Source organism: Microcaecilia unicolor, chromosome 1, assembly GCF_901765095.1.
Source record: "Microcaecilia unicolor chromosome 1, aMicUni1.1, whole genome shotgun sequence".
Classification (NCBI taxonomy): Eukaryota; Metazoa; Chordata; class Amphibia; order Gymnophiona; family Siphonopidae; genus Microcaecilia; species Microcaecilia unicolor.
Window position 1 is genome coordinate 175737959 of NC_044031.1, and position 12249 is coordinate 175750207.

Below are 12249 nucleotides of genomic sequence, written 5' to 3' on the forward strand. Positions count from 1 at the left end.
GTCTCCGACAAGCCCCTGGGAACTTTGGTCGTCCCCGGGACAGAAAGCAGTTGGGGACGCCCAAAATCGGCTTTCGATTATACCAATTTGGGCGACCCTGTGAGAAGGATGCCCATCTTGTGATTTGCGTCGAAAGATGTGTGTCATTCTTTCAAAAATAAGCCTGATAGTATCTTCTAGGTGTTAATTATACAAATCCAAGGACATGAAAGAGATATTTTATAAATTTTTATGCCACAGCTTTTAATGACTTTAATATTATACCCTTATTTAGAGTGGCACACATATTTATGCACAACGTTTATATCTTGTAATCTCTTAATCAAAGTGCTATGAATAAATATGTACCTTCAACATATATTAACAAGTAAAATTAAAAAGAAAAACAGGAGAGAGAGAGAGGGAAAGAGCAAAATATAATTTCAATCAAACATGAAGTTAATTTAGCTTTATGTTTTTGTATTTGGTAGGTGTTACCTTGGCTGTTTACCATTTTGAATGATTTGTTTTTCCTATTTTGCTCTGTCATAAAATAAACATTTAAAGTGATCACATGAGAAAACAGGACTCAAGACAAAAAATAACAGGTGAAAAAAAGGTGAGAACAAATCTGTTGCATGATGACAAACCTGTCTGTCTTGAGTACTAAGGGTTTGCAAATCTCCTCAAAACATCCACATATTTCCTCTGCGAGTGTGTCAATACCATATACTACTGGTCTGCGAGCATTCTTGGATTTGTGGATTTTAAGTAGAATGCACAAAGAGCTGACAAAAAGATGGGCTGGTTATCATGTTTTTCAGATGAGTCTGTACTTAGATGGTGTTTCCAAATGGATTCTCTTTGTCTATTGAGAAATACCTTGTACTTCAGGCATGTGGCTCTTCCCCCTCCCCCCCCCCCCCCCCCATCTATTTCCCTCTTTCTGTTGCAAGCTTGGGTAGAGAGGCAAAAGTAGCAAAATATGAAAGGCAGGGGGATCGGGAGAGGGCAAAGGCGCTCATCAGGAGCATCCTTTATGGACGGCCTTGCCCCCCCGCCCCGCCCGAGGTCGCCGCTGCTCCCCGCTTCCCCCTGCATCAAAAAATCAAAACTTTAAGCTGCCCCGGCCCCCCTCCTTTCCTCTCATTCTCCCCAGCTCCGCCTCCCACCATCCTCTGCCCCCGCCGCCCCCCATGAGGTTGTCGCTGCCGCTCCCCCCTCCACCGGGCCCCCCTCCGTCTTACCGGGCCCGAGCAGCGCCTCTCACCTCTGTATGAAGGCGCTGCACGGGCAAGAAGAACAGCTGATCGCCTCTTTGCTGAGTCTTCGGACGTCCTTCCTTTCCTCCTGGACCTGCCCTCGTCTGACGTAAGTAACCATATTAGCGAAACTTTCATGCATCCGACTTTTGAATACCGCACTGAACATTTCTGAGGTGTGTTTTTAGTGCATTCTTCATTTTTTCAAATTTGGTAAGCACTTTTACATTTTAGATTCTTTTACGTTTGGTTGATGCATCTTGCCCTTAGTGAAAATGTTTAAACTGGTGAGTACTGTTAACTGGGGTGAAATCAGGCTGCTGGCGCTAATGCTTAAAAAGGAGAAAGTATCTTTTAAACCAGAACTCACAGGAAAGTTCAAGAGTGCATAGTTCAGAGTAAGGTTATCTTTAAAGGATAACATCTTGACAGAGAGGTCTCAATAAAGGCAAAGAGTAGACCAGAGGCTTTTAAGTAAAGAACAGAAAAGTGTTAAAAGGTTCCAAATTATCCCTGTCAACTGCAAAGCAGGTTACAAATATATAGGAAAAAACATACTTTGAAACATCTGTATGCCAATACTACAGCCTACAAAATAAGATGAGAGACCTGGTGAAATAAGAATAAACAGTAGGACACTGTAATACCAGGGTACAAATTATATTGCAATGAGCCACTTTTTTGTTAGGGAGGGGCACATAGCTGAGAACTTGCCTAGGATGTTAGTTACCCTTGGGCTGGCCTGGGGAGAAAGTTTGGGGTCAATTTAAGGGGGAAAGAGACTAGTGTGAAGGGGAGAGAAATACTGGGTGACGACAGGAAGTGGGAATAAGACAGAGACTAGGTGACAACAGGGGGGGCAGAGAGAGAGAGCGCGTGCAAGCAAAACTAGCCTGGGTGATAGGGGGTGAGAGAGAGAAAGAGATAAAGACTGTGCGTGTATGTGTTTTGTGTCTGTGTGGGTGGGGGAGGGTTGGGAGCTGTTGTACTTCTGTCAGTGTCCTGCAGTGGTACATTATAGGTCTGATTTACTAAGCTTTATTTTCCTTAAACACAGGAGAAGGAGCAGCAGACTTTAGAGGGGATCTCACCTCCCTTCCCAACTTCAAAGATTGGGGGGGGGGGGGGGGGGATGAAAGGTGTCAGCCACTGGCTCTTAATTTTTGGGGCCAACACCTAAATTCAAAGAAAATCTGACAAGGTCTGGCTTAGAGCATGGTTTAAAAAGAAGCATATGCAAAAATACCACGGGCTATATGAACACTTATTTACAAAGCAAAATTGTTAAGTGACAAGATAATTTGCTTACCAAGATGTGTGTTCATCATTTTTGCACAGTAATTGCACATGGCCTCTAGGTCATTCAGTTGTCCTTGTAGAAATGAAATCTGGGCCTCAAGTTCCTCGTCCTGAAAAAAGTCACAAACATGGATTTTGAAGTAAATAAATACAAACTTAAAAAAAATGGAAACAACACACAAACATTCTGTCAGACTTGTGAGTTCTTGTACCAAATAGAGCGCTGCTGAGCCCGGTACTCAGACCAGGTTCTGCTTGGCAGCTGGACAACCCCGGGTTTCACTTGCGCTGACCGCCATTCCCCAGAGGTTGAGCCCCTAGGTGCGGGCGGACTGCAGGACTTACGGGACGGAGCTGGAAGCGGGGTGATGAATGTATCGGCCAGGCAGGCAGCAGGTCAAGAGAGTAATCCAGGTACAAGCGGAAGTCAGTAGGCAGGCGGCAGGCAAGAGAGTAATCCAGGAACAGGCAAGTCAGTAGGCATGCGGCAGGCAAGAGAGTAATCCAGGTACAGGCGAAAGTCAGTAGGCAGGCAAGAGAGTGCAGAAGAAGAGCAGACCCAGGTGGGTGGAAGCAAAGCAATCAAGGAGCCTGGAAGCCAGGCAGAGAGAGAGAGAGAGCAGAAACAGGTGCATGGAAGCAAATCAATTAAGGAGCCTGCAACCACCGCTTTCTGAACAAACCCAGAAAGGACTACACACACATGGCTCAGGCAGTGCCACTCAAGTGTGTGAGTCGATGGGACCCTGCACAGCCCGAGGACGCCGTTTGTGTTGAGGTAGGGGACATGACAGTACCCCATCCTTAAGGACCCCCTCTGCCTAGGTCCAGGTTTCAGTGGGTAGCGGTTATGGAAATCGCGAATCAGGTCAGGAGTGTGGACGTTAGCAGTGGGCTCCCAGGAATTGTCCTCCGGGCCAAAATGTTTCCAGGATAGCAGATAAAGTAGTCGTCCTCTCTGACGCTTGGAGTCTAGAACCTCCTCTACCTCAAATTCTGGGTCAGGCTCGGAATCAGAAACGATGATCTTCTTGGGTTCCGGATGCCATCTGGAAGTTAAAAATGGTTTAAGGAGGGCTACATGGAAGGCGTTGTGAACCTTGAGGTTAGTGGGAAAGCGCGGGCTACAAATGTAATAAATAAATAAATAAATAAATAAAACTGGAGACGGAAAGTGACCGCCCCCACCCGAGATTGTACTGGAAATGGCCCTATGAATCGGGGAGCAAACTTGAAGGAGGGTAGGCGAAGTCTCAAGTATTTGGTGCTGAGCCAGACCTTCTGTCCAGGTTGAGAAACTGGCGCAGTTCGTCTTTTTCGATCCACAAAGAGCTTGTACTTAGCCGAGGCTCACTGAAGATGTTGCTGGACTTTGGCCCAGATATCCTGAATATCAATGAGTGTTCGGTGGAGCAGAGACGAGGCTTGTGTCTGAGGGATTGGAAGCGGCAGATGAGGATGGTATCCATACACTGTAAAAAATGGCGAGGTATGAGAGGCAGTATGAAAACTGTTGTTATAGGCGAATTCTGCCCAGGGGAGCAATGCAGACCAGTCATCCTGTTGACTGTTAGTGTACATCCATAGGAAAGCCTTGAGAGTTTGATTGACCCGTTCCACGAGGCCATTGGTCTATGGGTGGTAGGCAGACAAAAAGTGAGTGGTAATCTTGAAGGTAGAGCACAGGGCTCTCCAGAACCTACATAAGTATTGCCATAATGGGAAAAACCAAAGGTCCATCGAGCTCAGCATCCTGTTTCCAACAGTGGCCAATCCAGGTCACAAATACCTGGCAAGATCCCCAAAATGTACAAAATATTTTATACTGCTTATCCCAGAAATAGTGCATTTTCCCCAAGTCCATTTAATAACGGTCTATGGACTTTTCCTTTAGGAAGCTGTCCATACCTTTTAAAAACTCCGCTAAGCTAACCGCCTTTACCACATTCTCTGGCAACGAATTCCAGAGTTTAATTACACGTTGAGTGAAGAAAGATTTTCTCCGATTCATTTTAAATTTACTACATTGTAGCTTCATCGCATGCCCCCTAGTCCTAGTATTTTTGTAAAGCGTGAAAAGACGCTTCACATCTACCCGTTCAACTCCACTCATTATTTTATAGACCTCTATCATATCTCCCCTCAGCCGCCTTATCTCCAAGCTGAAGAGCCCTAGCCGCTTTAGCCTTTCCTCATAGGGAAGTTGTCCCATCCCCTTTATCATTTTCGTCGCCCTTCTCTGCACCTTTTCTAATTCCACTATATCTTTTTTGAGATGTGGCAACCAGAATTGAACACAATATTTGAGGCGCAGTCGCACCATGGAGCGATACAAAGGCATTATAACATCCTCATTTTTGTTTTCCATTCCTTTCCTAATGATACCTAACATTCTATTTGCTTTCTTAGCCGCAGCAGCACACTGAGCAGAAAGTTTCATCATCAATGATGACACCTAGATACCTTTCTTGGTCCGTGACTCCTAACGTGGAACCTTGCATGACATAGCCATAATTCGGGTTCCTCTTTCCCACATGCATCACTTTGCACTTGCTCACATTAAATGTCATCTGCCATTTAGATGCCTAGTCTCCCAGTCTCGTAAGGTCCGCTTGTAATTTTTCACAATTCTCCCGCGATTTAATGACTTTGAATAACTTTGCGTCATCAACAAATTTAATTACGTCACTAGTTACTCCCATCTCTAGGTCATTTATAAATATGTTAAAAAGCAGTGGTCCCAACACAGAGCCCTGGGGAACCCCACTAACTACCCTTCTCCATTGAGAATACTGACCATTTAACCCTACTCTCTGTTTTCTATCTTTTAACCAGTTTTTAATCCACAATAGAACACTACCTCCTATCCCATAACTCTCCAATTTCCTCTGGAGTCTTTCATGAGGTACTTTGTCAAACGCCTTCTGAAAATCCAGATACACAATATCAACCGGCTCCCCTTTATCCACATGTTTGCTCACCCCTTCAAAGAAATGCAGTAGATTGGTGAGGCAAGATTTCCCTTCACTAAATCCATGTTGACTTTGTCTCATTAATCCATGCTTTTGAAGTGAATTGAGAGCCCCGATCACTAATGATCCGCAGTGGGAGACCATGTAAGCGGAAAATGTATTGGATAAGGGCCGTGGCAAGGATGGCAGAAGGAAGGGCCTTCATGGGGATAAAATGGGCCATCTGGGAAAATCGGTCCATCACTACCCAAATGACTGTGTGCCCTTGGGATTCAGGGAGTTCAGTAACAAAATCCATTGATATTTCCTGCCATGGGAGTTGCGGAACTGGTAAAGGCTGCAGGAGTCCCCACAGCTTGCTAGGAGGGAACTTGTTCTGGGTGCAAGTGGGAGAAGTAGAAACAAAATGTAAGATATCTTAAGCTATGCGAGGCCACCAATAATACTGAGACATTAAATGAAAAGTCTTAACGGAAACCAGGGTGACTCGCAAAAGTGGAGGAGTGTCCCCATTTGAGGACTGTCTTCCTGGATAGAGGTGGCACGGAAGTTCTCGTAGATTTGGGCGAGACCAAGGTTGTGGAGGCAATGCAGGCAGGATTGAGCAAGGGGTAACACTCTTCAGGTTCTTCAGAAGGGTTGAAGGCCCTGGATAGGGCATCAGCTTGCGTATTTTTCTCGGCTGGTCGGAACACCAGGCAGAAGTTAAAACGGGCAAAGAATAATGGCCAGCGTGCCTGCCGTGGGTTCAACCTTTTGGCTTCCTGAAGGCATAGGAGATTCTTGTGATCTGTGATTACCGTGATGGGGAGCAAAGCACCTTCCAGGAGGTAGCGCTATTCTTGTAAAGCCAATTTAATGGCCAACAGTTCCCGGTCTCTGACGGTATAATTTGGTTCGGCCGGAGAAAATTTTTTAGAGAAGAAAAAACAGGGATGACGTTTGCCAGACTCTGAGGCTTGAGAAAGAAGAGCCCCTGCCCCGAGGGAAGAGGCATCAACCTCCATAACGAACGGTCTTTTAACATCAGGACTTCGGCGTACTGGGGAGGACAGAAAAGCTCGTTTAAAGGTGGTGAAGGCATCTAGGGCTTCTGGTGTCCAGTTCTTCACATCTACCCCCTTCCTGGTCAACACAGTGAGAGAGGCAGTGATGATAGAATATTGATGGATGAACTGCTGATAGTAGTTAGCAAAGCCCAAAAATCATTGCAAGGCCTGGAGACCCTGGGACACAGGCCAATCTCGGATGGCTCGGAGTTTAGCGGGGTCCATTTGGAGGCCATTTGAGGAGACGATATATCCCAAGAATGGGATAGACCGTTGATGAAACAAGCACTTCTCCAGCTTGGCAAATAGGCGGTGGCTCCGGAGGCGCTGCAGGACCGTACGCACATATTTATTTATTTTTATTTGTTACATTTGTACCCCGTGCTTTCCCACTCATGGCAGGCTCAATGCGACGGGCAATGGAGGGTTAAGTGACTTGCCCAGAGTCACAAGGAGCTGCCTGTGCCGGGAATCGAACTCAGTTCCTCAGTTCCCCAGGACCAAAGTCCACCACCCTAACCACTAGGCCACTCCTCCACTCTAGACATGGTCCTTAACAGAAGTAGAGAAAACCAGGATGTCATCCAAGTAAACTATGATTGAGAAGTACAGAAGATCTTGAAAAATAAAATTGATGAATTCCTGAAACACCGCAGGTGTGTTGCAAAGGTCAAATGGCATAACTAAGTACTCAAAATGTCCCTCATGGGTATTAAAAGCGGTCTTCCATTCGTCCCCATGGCGAATTCGGACTAGGTTGTATGCTCCTCGGAGATCTAACTTGGTGAAGATAGATGCCCCTTGCAGACGGTCGAAAAGTTCTGGAATGAGGGGAAGAGGATACCAATTCTTGATGGTTATTTCGTTCAGACCTCGGTAGTCAATGCAGGGTTGCAACGAGCCATCCTTCTTGGAAATAAAAAAGAACCCTGCCCTCGCCGGGGATGAAGAGGGTCTGATGAAGCCCTTATGGAGATTTTCTTGAATATATTCCCGTATGGTATTAGATTCCTCCCGAGAAAGGGTGTAGAGCTGGGCCCGAGGGGGTATTTTGTCTGGGAGTAGCTCAATGGAGCAGTCAAAAGGGCGATGAGGAGAAAGAGAGTCCCCCTCCTGCGCACTAAAGACGTCTTGGAAATCACGATGTTCCTTGGGGAGAGAAGCATCACAGGGGCTCAAGACCTCCGGGGAGGCCGCAATGGTCCTCGGGGAAGGCACCACCGGCGTGAGACATGTGGCGAAACATTGAGAAGCCCAACTGCCGATATCACCCATAGTCCAGTTTACACTTGGTGCGTGTAGTCGTAACCAGGGTAGGCCCAAAATAACGGGATGAATGGCCCGGGGAAGCACCAGAAATTGAATTTCCTCCTTATGCAAAATTCCAACTTGCATCTGCAAGGGCTGGGCAACGTGAATGATGGAGTAGGGAAGAGTTAAACCTTGAATGGAGGTCACTTGTAGTGTAGGTTTGCAAAGAATTGAAGGAGCTCCTAATTGGTTCAGGAGACCGGCGTCAATAAAATTTCCTCCTGCTCCTGAATCGATCAAAGCCACAGTGTTAATACTGAGTTCCTTCCTGTGCAGGGAAATTGGGACGGAGACAAGATTATCCAGAAGAGGTAAAAAAAACGACCCAGGGCCACCCCCTTCAGTGATCCTGGGTCATCGCATTTCCCTGTTTATTCGGACAATGTCTTAGGAAGTGGCCGGCCTGCCCACAGTAGAGGCAAAGTTGACTGTCCTGACGTTGAGCCCTCTCCTTCTCAGAGAGGCTATGCCGTCCGATAACCATTGGCTCTTCAGGAACTCTAGAAGTAGAGCTTGCCGCACCTTTGGGAGAAGAAGGGCGTGGCGTCTGGGGACATGGTCTCTGAAAGCAGCGCTGAGCAGAGTGTTTCAGTGACCTTTTTTGAAACTGTACGTCAATACGGATGCAGAGGGTTATCAGAGCATCCAAAGCATTTGGAAGTTCTCCGCCGGCCAGTTCAACTTTGATCCAGTCATTCAGTCCTTGCCAGAAAATGGCCGTAAGGGCCTCTTGGTTCCATCTTACCTCCGAAGCTAGGGTTCAAAAGTGAACGGCATAAGCACCAACAGAACTATTGCCTTGTTGACCTCATAGAAGTTCTGCGACTGCAGAGGAGGGCCGTCTCAGCACATCGAAAACTAACCGGAAGCGGCGAAAAAATTCTCCAAGATCAGTGAGTAAAGGGTCCCGTTGCTCCCAGAGAGGAGAGGCCCGAGCCAAGGTGGATCTGTAGAGCAGAGAGATGATATAGGTTATCTTGAGTCTATCTGTAGAAAAGACTGCTGGTCTCAAACAGCATAAGACATTGGTTAAGGAACCCTTGGCAAGCAGAAGGGGTGCTGCCGAACCGGGGAGGCTCAGGAAGCCGCAACCCTGGAGTAGGTAAGACGCAACAGGAGGCTGTTGGTGGGATTGAAGGGTTGATATCTTGGAACACAACTCCTGTAGAACTCCGGACAGACGGTTTAGTTGGGCCTGTTGCTTATGAAGAATCTGGGCCAACTCAGACAGGTCGGGTTTGTCTGGCGAACTCATGGCTTCGGCTTATCGTGAGTTCTTGTACCAAGTAGAGCGCTGCTGAGCCCGGTACTTGGACCAGGTTCTGCTTGGCAGCTGGACAACCCCGGGTTTCACCTGCACTGACCGCCGCTCCTCAGAGGTTGAGCCCCTAGGTGCGGACGGCCTTCAGGACTTTTGGGAAGGAGCTGGAAGCGGGGTGATGAATGTATCGGCCAGGCAGGCAGCAGGTCAAGAGAGTAATCCAGGTACAGGCAAGTCAGTAGGAAGGCGGCAGGCAAGACAGTAATCCAGATGCAGGCGAAAATCAGTAGGCAGGCAGCAGGCAGAAGAAGAGCAGACCCAGGTGGGTGGAAGCAAAGCAATCAAGAAGCCTGGAAGCCAGGCAAAGAGAGAGCAGAAACAGGTGCATGGAAGCAAAGCAATTAAGAGGCCTGCAACCAACGCTTTCTGAACAAACCCAGAGAGGACTACACACACATTGCTCAGGCAGTGCCAGTCAAGTGTGCATGTCGACGGGACTCCGCGCAGCCTGAGGACGCCGCTTGTGTTGAGGTAGGGGACATGACACATTCTCAAACCCATCTCTGAAATAATGCTAAGATGCTTTTATTTTTACTACATTTTTCAGAAATATTAAGAGTTTACAAATGGGGTAATGGGAAACCCATCAAAATCATCATGGACATCATTTAATATATTTGATGTGCTCTTGGAGATTTTGTCAAAAGTAAACACTACCACATGTTTATAGTTTATTAGAATTTGCTTTACTGCTAAGACTGACTAGCAGTTTACAATACAATATAATAAACAATTTAGAAAAAGAATGGAACTACAAAAATGTAGTTGTATCATCATGTTCAAATCACGTAGCTTTGATCCCTTTCCGTCAAGTTGGTTGGGACTATTCAAATTAGGTCTGCTGCAAATTATACATCAGATTTTCTTATACAGTCTAATTTTGGGAACTGTCCTTACCAACCTAAAGTCTGCCATACTTTGCCCAATCATACAAAAAAATCTAATCTTGACTGCTATGTCATTACCATCCTATCTCAAATCTATCATTTCTATTTAAGACACTTGAGTGCTTTCTTTGCTCAATTACAGTAGAATGCAGAAGCAGTAAATCTCCAACAATCTGGCTTTCATTCCGGTTATTGTATGGAAACAGTTATAACAGTGCTCCTTAGTGAACTTCATAGTAAGTTAGATGCAGGATATATTGCCTTGGTAGTTTCAATAAACCTTTCAGCAGCATTCGTTCTGGTTCATCATACTCTACTCCTCCAGAGACGTCTCTGGGTGTGGCCTCAACAGTGCATAATTGGTTTATGTTATTCCTTCCGGATCATTTTTCACAATTAACAAAACATCTAGATCTTATCCTTTGTCACGTGGTATATCACAGGGATCAATTCTCTCGCCACTGTTATTTAATCTTTTTCTCAATCCATTAGCTCTTCTCATCCAGGATCTGGGCATCAGTGCATATTATTATGCTGATGAAATGTCAAAACTTTCTTTATTGGTATATAATAAAACGGATGAAATGTGCACTATGTAAGTACACAAAACATTAAAACATGCCCCTCAAAACCACTCTCCCCCACCCCCTATATCACTATCCTATGCTAGAAATGATGCTATTCATGTATGCCAGACAGCATATTAAGCCTAAAGTCAAAATAGAACCATCAGGCCTAGGTGAGTATGATCTGTTTAGTCAGACCTCCAAAGTATTCAAAAAGAAAGATCTTACACGAACATTAAGTATTTAGATAAAGTAGCCATATTCTCAAAAAGCATTTCTTTGACTTATTGCCTTTAAGATCAAGTGACATATGCTCCATGCTGCGGAGTTCATGCATCTAATTTCACCACTGGGTAAGGGTAGGTGGCAATCAGAGTTGTTTTACGAAGAAATAAACTAGACACTTGTGTATCCTCCACCTTGGCAGAAATGTCAACCATGAGGCAAAGCTGTGGTGTAGGCATCGAAGTGGAATGATACATAGTATTCAAGTGCACTGAGAGGTATTGCCAGAAAAGTTGGATTCCAGGACAGTCCCAAATATAGTGTTTATACATAATAACATCAGCAGTCTGACATTTGAGACAGGTTCCATCAGAAGGGAGACCCATCCTTTTGGCTCTTAAGGGGTATATAAACATACGCATAAGGAATTTATAATGGAGCTCCTAGAGTTGAACACTATCCACCAAATGTGGACCATCTCTCAGACTATTAAGGCAAGCCTGCACTGTATAAGGCCCAAAGACTCAAAACTATTGACCTATTATTCGCTGAAGGGGTGACATGAATCAGTGATTTCTGTAGACCAGAATAGTATCAACTGACTAACCCCATGGATATAGATTGCTGCTTGAGGCCATTTTCATCAAATATGGACTCAACGAAGACTGTGGGGTATGATCGCAGAAGCGTAGAGATATGACGACGCATCTGCTGGTAAGTGTACTAGACTCATGGCTGTAATAAATATGTTGTCTTTAAAGTGTCAAAGGTTAACATCTGTGGTTAATCCTCTTCTAAAGCAGGTTGTATTAGGGCTAATCCTCTGGAGGTCCACTGCTGAAAACGAACATTGTGCAGTTCAGGGGGAAATTCCAGATTACCCACCAAAGGTAGATATTTAGATATGGTTGAATGTATCCATATTTCTATCTCAGGACTGTCCAGGCCCATTTCAAGGGCCCTAGCAAAGGATGATGTTTTAAGTTAAAAAGCAAAGTTCCATAACGGGCATGAATCAGATATGCCAAGGGTGAGGTCACCTAGAAAACACTCAAAATGAAAATCATAAAAATCTGAAGATTCAAAGATCCAATCTCTCACATATCTATGTTGACAGGCTGCATTATAGGTACGGAGGTCTGGGAGTCTCCACCCTCTGTCATAGCAGAGTAATTGCAAATGTCTGAGGAAAAGGCATGGTTTTTTAGTACTCCACACAAACTTTCTAATCAAATTATTATACTTTGTCAAGTCACTGCGTGTAAGTACAATTGGAAGATGTTGTAAGAAGTACATCCATTTAGGTAATAACACCATTTTATTCAATGCAATTCAGCCCCATGGATAGATTGGGAGAGGACCCCAGCAAGTACATAAA

General features: G+C 45.3%; 1 protein-coding gene across 1 annotated transcript in view; it reads right to left on the bottom strand.

Moving 5' to 3' along the window:
- Positions 1–12249, bottom strand: part of TBC1D5 (TBC1 domain family member 5) — a 1081936-nt gene that overhangs the window by 27625 nt on the left and 1042062 nt on the right. The window contains 1 exon segment of the mRNA XM_030202651.1: positions 2551–2650. Coding sequence (XP_030058511.1) covers positions 2551–2650 — 100 coding nt within the window.